Here is an 18,806-nt window from a genome sequence, read left to right as displayed (position 1 = left end):
AGTTCTTATCGTATGGATCATAGATAGCTATTTTTATTTGTACATTAGTCACCTATAGTTTATTTCATTGCAATAAAATGTAATGTTATTAAACTAAATAAACATAACAACATTTTGGAAATATAACGTTTGGATGAAATGATTTACAAGAAATGTTTATGCTGGTGTGACTGCAACGAGACCGATTGTAGGATAAATCCGGAATTACGTATTCATAGGATTACTATTTAATCTTGTTGTAGAATGTATGCAATACGTCCTTGATAAGCCAATGTTGTTGAGTTGGAGTTTATTTATTTCATATCTGCTTTCATTTAAATATATGAATGTTCGATTTTGTTTTATGCTTACGCAGTAACTTTAGGATGCTGTAAATGGACCTAAATGCAAAGGGGGAAATACATCAGGAGTAACGTTACTAGTGATATAATTATTCGCTCAGCAGTTACTACTCAAATGAATAAACGTGTGTTACCATGAATCCGAGTGTTTGTTGACGATCACTTTCAACGATAACGTTTAATTTCGAGAATAGAGAAATTTCCTGAAATGTAATAGACGGTCAAGTTTTGTTAAGACTGAAGGAAATGCTTGTGCATTATTTATTTTGAATAATACGGTTGAAACCTGCGGAAATCCTTTGCTAGTTGATGTTGTTTTCCAATATAGAATTAGTTTAGCTTTTTTACGTACTCGAGTCAGCTTCCAGCTTTCCAGGTGAACGTTCTGAAAGCATGAAATGATACCTAAGTTAGGTCATTTACAAATAGCAGCAATCCTAAATATGATTTAATCAATGAACATTTACAAATATCAAAATCGAATCACTTTTACTTACGTTGCAATAAACTCTTTTAACTAAGCCATATTTAACTAATAAAACATCAAAAGAACTATCTAATAAAGATATAGCTATTGCATCTTCATGTAGAGGTTCGCAACTTCTGACAAAAAAGGAGAAAAACAATTCGGAGCTCTTTTTGCCAACATTAAACTGAGCTAGCTTTCGTTCGTTGCAAACTTTTGCTATAGATTCTAGTTTTGCTGTATTCGTGATCATAGAATTATCTTGTGATTTCCCTTCTAAAAGGTAGTGATTATATCATTATAGCATTATCTAGTGAGGTGGAATTTGAATACTAAAAGTTTATTCACCGCTTTATTTAAATTAACATAGTAGTAGAAGTTTACCTAATAAGTTAAATAATTGTCGATGGACGATAATATCTGGGTAACGTCGAATTGGTGACGTAAAATGTGTATATAACGGAATATTTAGACAATAATGCTTGAAGCTATCATGAGATTCAAATGTTCCACTACAGAAATATTCCGCTCTCTGTAAATCATACGAATTTGAAAGTGTTAAAGTCATTTATTTAGTGTACGATATATTTCCTCATGTACCGTAGTATAGGCTTACCGTCATAGCCCTTAAGAATATATGACTCACAGCCTGAGTGTGAATACCGTCTTTATCGTTCGTTCCGATCGCTAATAAAGAAGCCTGCATTATAATTTTACAATTATTGACATCAGTAACGGTTTTAAGTCAATAAAAATTTCCAAATATTTAACCTGAAGACTACGATAGTTGTCGCCATCACAGTGAATATCAAAGTTCTTGCAGTAATTAGTCTGCAAAAATAGTACATATAAAATTTAGATTAAATTTTAATATCGTTGTTTCGATTTTGTAGGGTATCTTACTAACCACTTTCGATATCATTTGAGCGCATGGCGATGGCTGTCGACGGAGGAAAGCTGTGCTAGTAAAACCTGTAAGGATTTTTTTAGCTACTGAGATGTTAGCTAAAAGCATAAATTCTTTTACCAATCTGAAAGAACATTTACATAGCAACATTTTATAAAGTCGTCAAATATTGATAAAAGTTTTTCAACTAATACTGATCATATTAGAAAGTATTCAATACCCATTACTTTCTTTCATTTCATATGTTTTACAGCTCGTTGGATAGCCAGAATCGCTGTCAAGCGAGAACCATTGTTTTGGCTAAATTACATACGTTTGTTAGGGTTTACATTACTATTGAAGGCCTCGTAATAGACCAAGATGTAGAAGACATCCATTCAATTTATAATATCACTTTAGTTTTTATCGGAATTATGAAATACCTGGTTCAATTCTATGGCTCCGGATGATAACCTTCCTTTCAGTAATTCTTGAGCAATCTTCAAAAGAGGACTTACAGATTAGCTTGTGAAATAGTAGCAAGAAACTTTGAGTGTATAGTGAAAGAAATAATACTTTTGTTTTTAGTTTACCTTGTTTAGATTTAATATGACACTGACAATTTTTGATACTGTATGGTCACCTAATTATTGAAAATGAGGAAATACTTTTAATGCTTACTTATACTTATTAGTTTTACTCGTCGCTCGTTACAGAGGCTATGATATAGAATCAAGACATCACTACACTTGATGTATAATGAAGTAAAATCTGATAGAATAAGCAATTTCACCATATATTTGAGGAAAGTCTTGTGATGTCCAGGTTTTTGATGGATTATCCAGAACACTCTTAGAATAGCGAAGAATAATATGAGGCGTAAATAGAAATGTCTAACAATCTAATTTAAAATTTCTACCTGTGCGTGGTCGTAGTTCATTTTACAACATGAATGTATAACTGACTTCCCAAACCATTCCTTTACTATCTATACACCACAGTTGATGAAAATTTTGATGAGATTTTTAGCTTCAAAAATGCAGTGTAATATCGATAGTATAGCAAAAGTAGATGCTACAGTTTGACTTGCGTAATTCTCATAACTATAAAGTTTTGTAAGTACCTTTCCGTTCGGCGTTAATTCCCAAACTACGGAAAATGTTAAACGGTCCTTTAGAGCAAGAAACAAACACATATTATCATTAATATTGTGTATAGTAACGTGCCGATTTACTTTAAGCTAATTATTCTATTATTAGGAATCTATCTATATTTAGAAAAATCAATGTTAAACGTTGGGTCAATCCAAGTATTGAATTATGCCAAAATGAAATGATAGACGAATATATTTACTTCGCCCGGATTAAGACTGCAGTAATTTTCACATAGTGCTGGAGGTAGCATAGTTATGGCCTAAAACATAAAATGTAGATTGTAAAAAAAAGCATTAGACTAATGTTTACCTGCTTTAAATCAGTATGTTCAAAATTTAAAATGAGTATATACTCATAGTAGTATAAGAAGTAACCTTTTGAACTAAGTAAAACGTCAGTGTTCTTTTGCTTGCTAACGTATCAACTGGGGTATTTTCTCGAACAAAGTAACTGACATCAGCAATATGCACGCCCACTTCAAAGTTACCTACACATTGTCAAAAACATAGTGATTACTTTCTGTACTGTATAATATAATAATCATAAACTACGTATATAATACCATTCTCTAACGGCTCGCATGATAGAGCATCATCAAGATCTTTAGCTGTTGCTGGATCAATGGTGAATATACATGATGAGCGTAAGTCCTTGCGGCATTTTAATTGTTTCTAAATGCAAGATTTATGACAACAGTAATATCAGTTTCGGATTGATCAAAGCAAAGTAAGCTTTCACTTATCGACTGTAGGAAATCTATATACCTTCGATATTTGCCAATCAGAGGGCAAATCTTTTAAAATCTAGAGAGATAGAATAAGCAGTGACTATAATTAGACATAGCTTGATGGTGTAACAGCGATGTCGAATAGACAATACGGTAAATTCTTAATTGCTTACTTGATCCGAAAATGGAGATGTATCTACTTGATATTCTGCTAGGATAGCCTGCGTTTCAGAGTCTATTTCACCTTCTCGCCCAAATCGTCTTAGCACTTTTCTGTAACAATGGTTCAACATTAATGATGGATATTTAATAAGATAGTAATACAGATAGGTTGTACCCCAAAGCAAAATGAGTTGTTGCTTTCCATTCAACAATTTCCACAAAAAATAAATCTGGATAGGGTTCCTCTGATGACTTCTGAAAATCTAAATCATCGATAATAAGGTTGATTATAGCAGTAATAATAAGTTATCATGTCGTATCTGTCTAGATTTACCTTTTGGGCATTGAGTTAAGGGCACTCTAATACGCGGTATGCGATGGTCGCGTGGTATAAATAGAGCGTGTCCGTTAGGCTGTAGGAGAAAAAGTTGTGATTACATCATTATTACGGAGCTCGCTCCATATATTTGATAAAATACTTTTATTATAAAGAAAAACAATACTTCGTTATAGATTGATGTGCTGATCGGAGCCAGATAACAAATGGTAGTTGTTAATCGATTACGATTACTCTAATATATGTAAAGCGGCAATTGTTGTTTGATACTAATTACTGAACTGCGAAGTTTATGTGCTAATTAATGAAGTGCTAAATAATAACCTAATAAGTTTACCTTGCAACATTTGATTATTATTTTGTTATACCAAATATTGCAATATATTTCCTATACTGAAGTATATAAATTAAATAATCTATGAAAGATGTTTTTGCACTAGGGATCTGATCATGCACTATATAAGAAGAACCAGCTAATTAATAAGCTGAATTCCCTGTGAGTTATATAGCGTACAGTAGTATCATTTAGGACTATTAAGACTAGTAAAATAAAAGCAATTAACCACTAGCATTAGTTGGACTATTCCCTGAAGTCAAGGAATAAGTTCGTTTTCCATACTGTAAATTTCCTAAGTTAGTTGGAAAGCCTTCCAAAGTGAATTGGTTTGGGAATAGTTCATAGAGCTACTTTGTGACAATCATTTAGCACATAACTAGCAATTGATTTAGTTAGGAATTTAAAGTTAGATACCGATCATAATAATGAAGTAGTGCAGAATTACTGCATAACTAAATATGGCCAGTCATAATTGCAATTTACCTTTTTTTCTTTCCGTAGAAGGCCACAGGTTTTCCGTGAACGCTTTTTTTCTTTGATGTATATCACCTAAATCATTATTTATCAAGGGTTACGATAATGCTAGAAAGTATTCATATTACTAGTCATGGATCAGTATAATGTACAAATAATAAGTTAAGCTTTTATCCATTTAGTGCTATTCTTTGTCTTGAGATAACAATTTGATTCATTTATGCGTACTTTGCCAGTCATTTGCAATGGTTGATCATTTTTGATAGTTGGTTCAGAGTCATTCTTAACTAGAGCTAATTTATTTTGCAATTGAGCAGATAACGCAGAAGCATCATGGTCATCTTCCATAGGCTGGCTTAAATATTCAACATCGCTTATCGGAAATTCAAAGTTGTCAACTGTCTGTTAAAAAAGATTGAAGACATTGAAAAGGCGACCCATTTCTTCTGCTTCAAATATCCTCATCAATCCGTTTTAAAATAGCATGAGCAAACTAAATTCATAATTGATACAATGATGTAGTTTTTACCTTCCATTCAGATTTAGGATTAATTTGTACTACCACAATGTCACCTTCTAAAGCCCTATTTCTGGCAGCAAATCCATCAATGAATATGTCTTTTTCTCCCTAAAATTGGAAGGCCGATATTGTTGATCATGGTTAAAATTACAGACTTTACATTATTGGTTAAGGAGAAATTCAAGAATAATTACAAATGAAGGAGATTACAAAGTACTTCCATTAATTTGGTATATCGTCTGATAGTATTTTATAACTTGATATCATTTTATAGACGTTATTTACCAAATTTATCTTTACAAGTGCTATACGAGTATTAATAGTGGAATGGATCAAGTACCGTACGGTAGTACTTTACTTCTGCAATGGCAGTGCATCCATTAATATACGTATTAGCAATAACAACAATTATACGACCATGACAGTAGCCTACAATATTGATATGTCGGTAGAGAAACAGATAGGTTGTCCTATATCTGTTATAATAGAATATCAAATTAGTGTATTCTACTGTAATGCTATATCGCAGTTTACACTATACCACGTGCAATACAACAGTTTTACTGAATGTCTGAATAATATTTAGCGCACTCTATGAAGGAGCAACATCCAGCATGTTAACAACAAATTCAATGGGGGAATAATTTATTCTAACGATGATCATTTCTACCTCTCTTTGCACGAAAGCTTCCTTGTAATTTTTAAGATTGATCCTAATAGGGCCCTAGCACGATATAAATGCATATTGAAAGTTTAATTAGTATGATTGCATAGAATTCTGATGCTATAACACACTGGTAATTGCTAGTTTGTATTGACAATCGTGTTTTACTTTTACTAAATCTCCTTTCTTGATTCCTTTCTTTACGGCTTCTTTTGGCCAATATTCTTCAAAGACCTGTAAGTATATTTTATAATTAGTGATAATACTGTAGTTAGCTTACTGTCCATTACAAATTGAATTCAAACATATCAGTAATTATTAATTCAAATGGAACCATCAAGATAAAACAACTATTTTTCCTCCATATTCATCTTCTACCAAAGTGGATATTTTAAATTAGGTATTTAATGTCATTTTGAAGTATAAAAATAAGTAAAGCAACTAAGAGCAGTATTGATATTGCAATTTCAATATAAGTTGCGCTATTTTACTTGTGGTAAGGTAGTCATTTAAGATTGATATTATCCTTCGGTCGGCATTGCTAAATGCCGACCAGGGGCATTATCAACTTTGTTCATGAAATAGGTTATTGTCTGGCATATCTGTTTGCTTCTGACATTTAAGATTGATACTATTATTCTGGTCGGCATTGCTAAATGCAGTAGGGCTTCTATCAACTTTGTTCATCAAACAGAGTATTGCCTGGCATATCTGTTTACTTCTGACCGTGTTATTAAATACTGTATACCTTGTATATACTGTAGGTCTTAAAAGCAAGAAAAGGCATTTGTTATAATGATAGAATCGAAGATAGTATCTGATGCTTGGGAAAGGACGCTAAATAGCCTATTGCAGCCTCTATATACACGTGAATGTTGTCATTGCTGCAGGCCCAGATAGGGTAGTAATCCATCGCTTGCAAGTTGCTTCTCGCAAATAGAAATTGATTTATTTGTGTCACTATTTCTAGATGTTGTTTTCGGTCTATTTATGGTTTACTTTAGAGCATCTATCCTATAGTAAAATGCGTATCTAATCCATTTGAAAGGATTCCTATCCAGCAATAATTTAATACCCAGACTCCATGAATGTATAATAGATCTAATAGACTGTCTAATGTAGAAAATACAAGTCGACCAACTACACATTAGCAACATTGCTTGATTGACCATCGGCCTCGCATCTTCATCACATCCATATAGAACTCTTGCCTCGATTGGACTACCTTTTAGCATTGGCTATAAACTGAGAAAGAAGGAAAGTTCTTCTGTATCATCTTGTCCTACCTTATGGCTATCACGGTGGTCATGATTCTTGCTTGGATTCTCTCCTGAAGCCATGCTTATTTCTCTTGGACAGTGAGCTATTGCCAATCTGATGGAGGTTCTTCCTGAAGTAAAATGGCTGATAGGAGTCTGACTCAGAACGATACTAGCGTTTATATGTGGTTGGGTAGCCTGAGGGAGATTGCTGACGAAGCATTATTGTTATTGATACACTTTACAGAATTGTTACAACATGCAGTAAACTCTATAATCGAGCGCTACTGAATGCGATATCTTCTTAACGCTATAGTCCTGTTTGGGGTAGTAGAGTGCGCCAGTATAAAGTGAACTGGCAAGGCAAAGGTCTCATCGATTGCCAAATCTCGATGGCAACGCGTAGCTAAGCTTGAAATTAAATCTCTTCAAAGAGAGAGTATGAGTCCATGTTGTACTATGCTATCACTGCTTGCAGTCAAGGTGAATCATGGCTAAGTTTAGATGGATGATCTATGTAGGAGTTGACCTACTGTACCAGGGGAAATTATCAAACCAAGGTTGATGTAGAACATCGAGCCTGCGAGTAGAGAAGGAAGACATTGATTGACTAGAAAAATTGTTCTAGCTTATTTTACACTAGTTTACACCAACCTTCAATCTTTGTAAACTATTAGTGAGCGGAATTTGATCTCAAATTGATTTTGTCTAACTTTATTGTGAGTTGTAGCAGTAGAATAAGATATAGTCAGCTTTGTTACATAGATATAGCTGTCTTTGCCACCAACTAGCCTAGCTTAGCTCAGGTTAGAATTATAAAGAAGGCTACAAGTTTGCAACATCGGCTTAGTTGTCCTTGCCACTAACTAGCTTAGCTTAGCTCAGATTAGAATTATAAAGAAGGCTACAAGTTTGCAACATCGGCTTAGTTGTCCTTGCCACTAACTAGCTTAGCTTAGCTCAGATTAGAATTATAAAGAAGGCTACAAGTTTGCAACATCGACATAGATATAGTTGTCCTTGCCACTAACTAGCTTAGCTCAGATTAGAATTATAAAGAAGGCTACAAGTTTGCAACATCGACATAGATATAGTTGTCCTTGCCACTAACTAGCTTAGCTTAGCTCTGATTAGAATTATAAAGAAGGCTACAAGTCTGCAACATCGACATAGATATAGTTGTCCTTGCCACTAACTAGCTTAGCTTAGCTCAGATTAGAATTATAAAGAAGGCTACAAGTCTGCAATATCGATATCGATATAGTTGTCCTTGCCACTAACTAGCTTAGCTCTGATTAGAATTATAAAGAAGCGCACGAGTTTGTAACATCGACATAGATAGTTGTCCTTGCCACTAACTAGCTTAGCTTAGCTCAGATTAGACTTATAAAGAAGGCTACAAGTCTGCAACATCGACATCGATATAGTTGTCCTTGCCACTAACTAGCTTAGCTTAGCTCAGATTAGAATTATAAAGAAGGCTACAAGTTTGCAACATCGACATAGATATAGTTGTCCTTGCCACTAACTAGCTTAGCTTAGCTCAGATTAGAATTATAAAGAAGGCTACAAGTTTGCAACATCGACATAGATATAGTTGTCCTTGCCACTAACTAGCTTAGCTTAGAATTATAAAGAAGGCTACAAGTTTGCAACATCGACATAGATATAGTTGTCCTTGCCACTAACTAGCTTAGCTCATATTAGAATTATAAAGAAGGCTACAAGTTTGCAACATCGACATCGATATAGTTGTCCTTGCCACTAACTAGCTTAGCTTAGCTCTGATTAGAATTATAAAGAAGCGTACGAGTTTGTAACATCGACATAGATAGTTGTCCTTGCCACTAACTAGCTTAGCTTAGCTCAGATTAGACTTATAAAGAAGCGTACGAGTTTGTAACATCGACATAGATAGTTGTCCTTGCCACTAACTAGCTTAGCTTAGCTCAGATTAGACTTATAAAGAAGGCTACAAGTTTGCAACATCGACATCGATATAGTTGTCCTTGCCACTAACTAGCTTACCTTAGCTCATATTAGAATTATAAAGAAGCGTACGAGTTTGTAACATCGACATAGATATAGTTGTCCTTGCCACTAACTAGCTTAGCTTAGCTCAGATTAGAATTATAAAGAAGGCTACAAGTTTGCAACATCGACATCGATATAGTTGTCCTCGCCACTAACTTGCTTAGCTTAGCTCTGATTAGAATTATAAAGAAGCGCACGAGTTTGCAACATCGACATCAGATAGTTGTCCTTGCCACTAACTAGCTTAGCTTAGCTCTGATTAGAATTATAAAGAAGCGTACGAGTTTGTAACATCGACATAGATATAGTTGTCCTTGCCACTAACTAGCTTAGCTTAGCTCAGATTAGAATTATAAAGAAGCGTCCAAGTTTGCAACATCGACGTCAATGGTAGTAAAAGAGTGGGCTGAAAACAGGAGTAAACGCAATATTGCATCATACTTTACAAACTACACATGTCTATTTATAGTATGGTATCTGCCTCGAAAAACCTAAAAGCATTTTCTACCATTTGGCGATTACTCATCATCGTCCCCAGTAAATATGCAATATTACGAGTATGTACTTATATCGTGGATACAAAATAGTCTGCTTTGCTTGCACTGCTGATTGCCAATAGCTAACTCGACTTGGCTCAAACTGTACAGGTATAAATCTTGCAAACTAGTTACAGCAAAGCTCATTTTTTTGCCTAGTAAGCATAATATAGTATGACGTCATACTGTAGGATTCGACTTACTACGCATATCTATTCCTAAAAATGGGAGAGCTTTTCCACCGTTTGCGATTGCTCATCATTGACGAACATACAACTAATTCTGACAGAACACGAGCTAGCCAGGCTTAGACTGTAAGATGGCATAAAAACTTGCAAGTAGACTGTCGATATTCACTTTAGACATCATAATCAATTTACAAATCGTCATTGGTACTAACGAACGGACGGTCAAAACTTTGACATCCACCGGAAAAAAATGAATTACCAGTTAAAAATAGACAGCAATCGTTTGTAGGTGAAAAAGTCCAAGCTACACAGCATTGACTAATGTAGAAGCATTAACGCTACCATACTTGCTGCTATTAATAGTATGCACGTATGTATTGAGTAGAAATAGTTTGATTGCATTGCAAATATATCACATGCAGTGCTACAATGCATGCGATCTGCGTGAAGAAATACAGAGTTATAAATAGCAATCAACCTTATTTCAATATTTCCTACTCGTATATGCTATACTGTACAGACGCTACCTAATTTGTAATTGAATAGCAATGTTGTTACGATGCATTCAATAATAAAATAAATCGTTTATTGAAAAGATATTTATAAACTGAATGACATGATCAACTTTTGCTCTAAAGACAAAAAACTGCCCATATGTACCCATACCCTATATATAAGTAGTGTACAAACGTTATTAGTTTAAGATATAGTGAAAATAGTACATCACATCATTTGCGACACGGTTACTTTCTTCATACCTATGAGTGGATGACTTAACCTAATCATAGTTTATCATATTTCTGAAGATATCTTACGCTAAATCGGTTTTATTTCTTGTAACAAAGATCAGCTGATCCAGTTGCCATCAATATTGGAATTGTATATCATTTCATAATTATTTCATGTATTAATGAGTGCAGACTCTTAAGTGTAATAAGAACTTCATAGAGAGAAAATGGATATTTCAATTCATTTTTAAAATACGTGTATACGTTATAATTCTGCCTGTATGTATCCAACAAGTATTAGCAAATAGGATCACTTGTGGGATAGCTTGTAGAATAATGAGCAATAGAGGATAGAGATGTAGAGCTATAGGAAACTTGCTTAGTAAAGTCATGACGTTACCAGAAACTTGCAAGGATAAATCATGTATTTGGTATTAAGTTAAGTCTGTAATTCACCATCCTAAAAGTATTGTAATGTCTGTACGCGTAGAATCGAAATCAGAAATGATTTCAAGAGAGATGTCAGATATCATGGCATTAATAAATCGCCTGTACATTATAGTTGATAGCTTTTGAGTTATTTACCATATTCATATGACATGTATACTAATTTGGAAAGCGCTGTAATAAATAGAATAAATTTTTCAAAAAGTAGATTATAGTCTGGTAGTTTGGGTTGGCATAGGATGCAAAATCATAGCGGTAAAAGACCTCAATTACCAAGGAGATGCTGACTGTCTAGCCACAAATCGCTGATAACTTTTGTAGTTCGATTCCGCTATTGTCTCTGCAAATGCTCGATCATCAAATTTGACTAAATCTTCAAATGGAATAAGTTTCTCATCAAGAATCTGTAATGAGGTTACATATCGAATTCGATTTCGAAGTTTTTCTAGGGGTTCACCAAATACATTCGGATATTCGACAATATCTCTAACTTCATAAGGTGATTTCAGTTTTTCCTGTAACTGTTGAATAAGTGATCTTGACTGTTTACGATGAGGATTATCATTCTTCTTGTTAGTAAAGATTAAACCAGTCTTATTCATCCATTTCCAAATGGCATCAATTTTGGCCAAGTCGAGGGTTACGAAGCAAGGATATTTTAGGATTATTTGTTGTATTTGATCTTGACTAAAATAATTGTTTTTCAACCAAAGTAAGGAACGTGTCGAAGAACTGCTCTTGATGGATAATAATCGTGGACAATCGATAATAATCTTTTCAATATCTTGAACATCGAATTTCAAAAAGCCATTTCGGAAAATATCAATTCGCTCTTGCAATTTCAATGGGGAATAATTTAAAGATGTCGGATTGCTCTGAATGATGGTAGCTATCGCTTTATCGGTTGAGATGATTGATCGCAAGTAATCAATACGAGGTAGTATCTCGCGTACTGTATGCATCGTCATTAATTTAGGAAAGGTAACAATCATTCCGACCACATCGTCTTTTGTCATGCCTAAATCGGTGAAAAACTCGATACGTTGTTGCAATTCAGGCCTTGCTGCTAATATAAAACGATGGCCTTTGGTTATAACGATACTTAACGAGTCTTCACTGATGCCTAAATTTTGCAAGAATGCAACATGATCTTGAACTATATCTACCTTTCTCTTGGTTATAGGAGCATTTTGTAATAGCAATTTCTCCACATCAGCACCTAATGAGTATAAATATTGAGTTGTAGGGGTGATTTTTTTCAACTTTTTAAAGAAGTGGCTTCGTTTTGCTAGCCATACATAATTGCATTGATGATGTCTTAATGACCGGCCGATCGTCATGATCGATCTTGCAAGCTGCCACATGATGATCGATGGCTTCAATTATAAATCACTTCCAATGCGTTGACTAACGTTTGTCCCTGGTGATACCTCTAGATTGCTTGTAGGCTCCTTGGGTGTTGCTTTCTTTCTTGATCTCTGTCTGATGATCGATGGCTTCAATTATAAATCACTTCCAATGCGTTGACTAACGTTTGTCCCTGGTGATACCTCTAGATTGCTTGTAGGCTCCTTGAATGTTGCTTTCTTTCTTGATCTCTGTCTGATGATCGATGGCTTCAATTACAAATCACTTCCAATGCGTTGACTAACGTTTGTCCCTGGTGATACCTCTAGATTGCTTGTAGGCTCCTTGAATGTTGCTTTCTTTCTCGATCTCTGTCTGATGATCGATGGCTTCAATTACAAATCACTTCCAATGCGTTGACTAACGTTTGTCCCTGGTGATACCTCTAGATTGCTTGTAGGCTCCTTGGGTGTTGCTTTCTTTCTTGATCTCTGTCTGATGATCGATGGCTTCAATTACAAATCACTTCCAATGCGTTGACTAACGTTTGTCCCTGCTGATACCTCTAGATTGCTTGTAGGCTCCTTGGGTGTTGCTTTCTTTCTTGATCTCTGTCTGATGATCGATGGCTTCAATTACAAATCAGTTCCAATGCGTTGACTAACGTTTGTCCCTGGTGATACCTCTAGATTGCTTGTAGGCTCCTTGAATGTTGCTTTCTTTCTCGATCTCTGTCTGATGATCGATGGCTTCAATTACAAATCACTTCCAATGCGTTGACTAACGTTTGTCCCTGGTGATACCTCTAGATTGCTTGTAGGCTCCTAGAATGTTGCTTTCTTTCTTGATCTCTGTCGCTAGGCTTTCAATTACAAATCACTTCCAATGCGTTGACTAACGTTTGTCCCTGGTGATACCTCTAGATTGCTTGTAGGCTCCTTGAATGTTGCTTTCTTTCTTGATCTCTGTCGCTAAGCTTCCACGTTGAAAATGGATGCGCTCAATATCATTGCAGCACACACCTATCCAGAAAATAAAACCGTCTACCACTGGTAGCGTAGTATAGCAATCAATTCGCTAGTATTCTCCCCTTTTCAATGTTGCATGTTGATCCTCATCGATTGAATAATACTGTACTATCGCCACTATTGCCAATTGGATCGATTTCTCGAGCTGGAAAGCTGGAACTTGCAGCTGCTAGCTTGCACCTCTGCTGGACTGCCGCAGCTGAATGCAGCATACTGCCTTTCCACATCCTGTTGCTACTTGTAGGTCCCATACACTACTTTCCATCACTGGCTACAGTAGGCTAACTGGTAGGGCGTGAAAAACTAGACTCGGCTTGATCAGCTCCATGTCCTTCCATCTTGTCAGTCTGTATTACACGATATAGTCCTGTAGAGGAGTAGACTACCCTTTCATACACTATCCTACGAAGCAGCCACAGCGAGCTCAGAAGCATGCTGCAGTAGAAAATCCTTCCACAAAGTGTTGAAATAAATCATCGTTGGCTGTATTGCATAGCTGATCCAAGTGGCATAGGCTAATTTGATATACAGAATAACTATTCTAGTATAGGATAATATTGTTAGTATCGTAGCTGTACAAGATAGACTAGTATTAGCCATCTACTGACGCCATCTTCCATCTTGGAACGTAGACGACGTGGGTACGAGATCATTTAGTGTGCCGATTTGTGGTTTGGCTCATGTCCATGATGGTCGCAAGTTGATTGCAGACTGGATAGAATCAGGTAACCTTTGATTCCCTTTGCTTATTTCCCCCCTAGGATACTGCTGTAGTCATGCACAATGACTTCATTCTCCTTCAATTGAAAAAAAAAATGCATAATATTGTGTTAAATGAACTTTGCAAGATTGTAGGATAAAATCAGCTGGTAGTAGGGATGATAGCAAGAATACGTAGAAATTGACACGTAATCGTTGAAGGCAAACTTTCCTGGCACAATGCTGATCATAGGCTCGTTATTTCAAGCCAATTTTACACGTATGACTGGATACCTGTTTAAGAAAACGATGTATACTCATTGTGGGCAGTTACTTGGAAGTCGATGCACCCAATGCTATCCAATAGTCTTAGTACGACGTACCTATTTCTCCGGTAAAAATGCATCATTAGATGATCAAAGCAGAATCTATTTACAATCGTTAGGTGTCGACCTCGGCAAAGTAAATAAAACTTTTCGCAATAGAATTATTTGGTCGCTAGACGTCATTGAACCCAAAATAAGGATATTATTGAAAGCAGGTATAGAAAAGAGTTCTATTTGTCAAATGATCATTTATAGACCACGAATTCTAAACATGAACGAAGATATTTTAAAGATTCGATTAGTATTTCTTAAAAGTTTAGGCTTAACTGAAAGCAAATTGAGTAAGCTACTCTCCGAGCATTCTTTCCTTCTGACGTATCAAGAATCAGATGCCCAAAATCTACTAAGCTTTTTACAGTCTCGCGATTTTAATAAATTTAAAGCATGGGATATTATCATAAAGCGTCCACGATTAATTCTGGTTGGCGCTCAAAATCTCCGTCATACGGTGAAGTTATTGAAGGATAACGGTCTAAGCCCTTTGGATATCAATAATATAATCACCCATCATACTTCTATTTTATTGTTACCTATTTCACAATTGAAAAAAGTCATTGACGTGATTAGTTTATATCAATCTGATAAAGCTAGCATTCAAGATATAATATCGAATCATCCTTCAATACTACTATTAACTTACGTTGCTATAGCTAATATTGCAAATTGGTTGAACCATTGGCTTAGACTATCCAATGCTAGATAGGTTTCATCATGTTATATCCAAAAGCATTGCAATGACTACAAATCGTTTAGCCAAGACAGTAGGATATTATCAAAGTTTAGGAATTGATATAGACTTAATACGCCGGATATGGGTATCCAATCCTGCCTATCTGCAACATGGTCATGAAGTTCTATCTAATCAACTTCATTCATTAATTCAGCTCAAATTTACGGAAAAGCAAAGTAGAATGATATTCGACCTCAATCCATCCATTTTAGGACACAGTCAAAATTCTCTTCAACGAAAATGTGATTATTTAATAAAGAAAATGGGTTATTCTCATCAAGTTATTGCCGAAAATGCTGCAATACTAAGCTGCTCTTTGGATACAATCATGTATAGATATTCGTCTTTGAGTAAACACTCCGTTGATAAAGAATTAGTACCAATTGCTCAATTATTGTTGTCTACTGATGATGCTTTCCAGGAAGATATTCTAAACGGTAGGAATTATATCGAAATAGAATCCAAGGATACGATGGAATTACAATCAGAAGGAAGCAAGGAACAGCATTGTAGCTAGTTCAATGATTGCTCTTAATAATCTCGTACATACCACATTGCTATGATCTATGTCGGATGTTGTTGTTTTATATTATACCGAAATAAATCCTACTTTATGTATTGTAAATGGTTTGTTTAATAATGCAGTTTTATATCATTAGAAAGTATATTGGAGAGAAAATTTCATATTACATTACAACATTATTGCATATCGCTGCAAAAGAGATTAATATTTATCAAAGTCTGTCATTGTAAATTATAAACATTCTACGCTTATCAATGTGCAACAACCTATTTCATTTTACAGCATATGTGCGTTTGCAAATAAAGAAATGGAATGATTTTAGAAACTGCGTTCATTCTGGTAGCGTAATCTGAGTGTGATTCTATTTGTTAGTAAGGATAGAGATTGTATGGTGGGATTAGGGTTTTTAAACTTTAGTAAGGCATATACTGTAGTACAACTTGTACCAGCACTGACTTTTCCTTGGCAATGATAGACATATTGATAATGTAAAGTACGCAAAGTGTAATTTTTATTGAGCAAGGGATCGAATTTACAACAGTGTACTACTACACATCATTATTACAATAATAAACATGCCTCAACATTGAATTTCCAAATAAGAAAATAATACATATATAGATATGCTGTAAACATATTGAACAGATTATAGTACTGGTATTGGCAGGGCATTTTTTCTGGCCGTACGTTTGAAAGGTAGGTCGGCAATAGTTAGTTTTACCAACTTTAACGTCAATCTAAGGCCTTCCATATGAAAATCATGATATTTTTGATTTATTCTTGGATGATAATGATATTATGCATGCACATAATTTTATCGAACTAGTTATAGTATGCAAATGCTATAGTATAAGCTATCTATCCAATCATAGCTGTGTGTTGAAATACACATTGCACACTATATGCAGCTTATAGACAGATACTTTAATATGGCGATGACACTACGCTTTTTTAGTATCTATCAATAGACTACTGTCACACACCACTAGTGACAAAGTAGTCTACACACGCCAATCCTGCGGAGTACGCCACTTACTACTTAAAGAGGCGAGATTAGCTATATCACCAAATAATTCAGTTCCAACGACCGAATACTATGGTATAATTATAGCGTCACAGATGATGTAGACGAGATAGTCAGAGATTTACTATCATTTATTACTGAAGGAATCTTGGCACCCAAGATTATAGACTTTACAATTAAATATCAATTGAAAAACTAGTTGACTATCTAACCGACTAACGAACTAAAAAGGAATCTTCAGGCACCAGCCTTTTATAGTCTCGTCAGAAACTCCCGGTGCACATAATATAAAAGTATCCTTTTAAAGTTATAATTAGGACGAGCTTACGCATCGTAACAACTACATATAGAGATATATCACAATCAGTTATAGCATAATGAATACTCCTGAATTACATTGATCGATTTTAATAACGCAACCCATGATATCGCTCAATATCATGTAAAGTAGAAGGTACAAGTATAGTATACAAATGTACGAGCGAGGGATCGATTAGTTTTACGTAAAATTGGAATAAATGGTCAAGATCTACTTATGTTTAAGCGAATAAAATGGCTATTTCTGCCTCTTACAATTATGTGGTAGCTTAGAAATGAGGAAGAAAGAGTTTCATCAAATTTGAAGTTACAGTAAGGTGTATTAGTGAATCTTACAAAAATCAAACTTATCATGCCAATAATTAATTAATTGGCGGCAATTTGTAATACTTGTATAGAGCCGCTAATCGAAAGCAGTAATAAAGATTTAACTTAAGGTTTGCTAAATGACTTTTTATTTTTTTAGTATTTTTGATTCATTTCGTGGAAGACATTAATGTTCGTTCCAAGTTGAAAGCAAAACTTGAAGTCATTTACCACATTTAACTTCTATCTCTATCTAGTTGGAAGATCCCAAGTATACAAACTATGGTGTACTCGATTTATTCTTACAATAACATCGTTTCATTTCATTTTTTATATTTGTTAAGAGTTAGACCATAATGGGTAATACAACTTAACTCTTGAATCCTGTAGAACAGATCTCACTTCATTTCTAAATATCAGGGCTTTACGCGTATATAGCAACGGTTGTTACTTACTATAACGATAAATATGCCCCATGTAACATGTTCTACAAATGATAAATTTATATCATTATATCAGTATACCAATATCCTACGGCAGCAAGATATATACTATGCAATACCTTATGGAGATAATACTATATGATAACATTCAAACATAGCAATATTAAACTGATATGAAAGATTGCTTTTGACTCATTGTTAAAGGTTAATAATACTATATAGTAGCTCAGAAGCGTGAAATTAAGATATGGTCTGAAATTTTAAACTACAGTGTATTGGGTTAATTAATCCTTACAAAAATTAAACTTATAACTTGCAATTGCCCTAGTTATGCCTTGCAGCCCGCTGTTAAACTAAAGCCCTGATATAGACTTGAGTTCAACTGGAGATTGGCTACATTATTTCTCTTCTTTTAGCATTGCTGGTTTATCAAATAGAGAATATTAGGCTAAAACAGTTAATACATATCAGTAGATCTGCAACTCTGCTGTATATAAGCATATAGCATTAGAGAGGAAAGCATACTCTACAACTGTGCAATGTAGTTATTAAGTCAAATTGGTAGAAGACAAAAGGTATCTCGCCATTCTTTATTACAATAATTTATTCATTTCTTCAAGTCATGGCTAGATAGAGAAGACCTGGACCCACGCGAAAAATAATAACAAAAAGATAATAAAAGGAAATAAAAAATATAACACTAAAAATCGAATATATACGCCGCGCGAGCGCAAAGAAATAT

General features: G+C 34.7%; 3 protein-coding genes across 3 annotated transcripts; 1 reads left to right on the top strand and 2 right to left on the bottom strand.

The window, feature by feature from the left end:
* Positions 1-657: 657 nt before the first annotated feature.
* Positions 658-4,140, bottom strand: TRIADDRAFT_10828 (uncharacterized protein; the record flags this gene model as incomplete). Its single annotated transcript, XM_002115441.1, has 19 exons — positions 658-726; positions 839-1,083; positions 1,192-1,339; positions 1,424-1,507; positions 1,579-1,638; positions 1,715-1,838; positions 1,935-2,014; positions 2,137-2,193; positions 2,287-2,336; positions 2,487-2,544; positions 2,613-2,681; positions 2,817-2,864; positions 3,047-3,106; positions 3,222-3,334; positions 3,410-3,518; positions 3,612-3,650; positions 3,748-3,847; positions 3,912-3,999; positions 4,071-4,140. Coding segments are annotated over 19 exons (1,671 nt in total), but the record flags the coding sequence as incomplete, so codon positions are not given.
* A 6,545-nt stretch (positions 4,141-10,685) lies between these two features.
* On the bottom strand, positions 10,686-12,624 carry TRIADDRAFT_59444 (uncharacterized protein; the record flags this gene model as incomplete). Its single annotated transcript, XM_002115440.1, has 2 exons — positions 10,686-10,752; positions 11,534-12,624. The coding sequence occupies 2 exons, from the start codon at positions 12,622-12,624 to the stop codon at positions 10,686-10,688; spliced, it is 1,158 nt and encodes a 385-aa protein (XP_002115476.1).
* Positions 12,625-14,574: 1,950 nt separating this feature from the next.
* On the top strand, positions 14,575-15,967 carry TRIADDRAFT_59443 (uncharacterized protein; the record flags this gene model as incomplete). The annotated part of the gene is made up of 2 exons (XM_002115543.1): positions 14,575-15,168; positions 15,605-15,967. The coding sequence occupies 2 exons, from the start codon at positions 14,575-14,577 to the stop codon at positions 15,965-15,967; spliced, it is 957 nt and encodes a 318-aa protein (XP_002115579.1).
* Positions 15,968-18,806: the final 2,839 nt, after the last annotated feature.

This window comes from Trichoplax adhaerens, genomic scaffold (assembly GCF_000150275.1).
Source record: "Trichoplax adhaerens TRIADscaffold_11 genomic scaffold, whole genome shotgun sequence".
NCBI classification, from domain to species: domain Eukaryota; kingdom Metazoa; phylum Placozoa; class Uniplacotomia; order Trichoplacea; family Trichoplacidae; genus Trichoplax; species Trichoplax adhaerens.
This window is presented reverse-complemented; position numbering and strand designations above follow the sequence as displayed.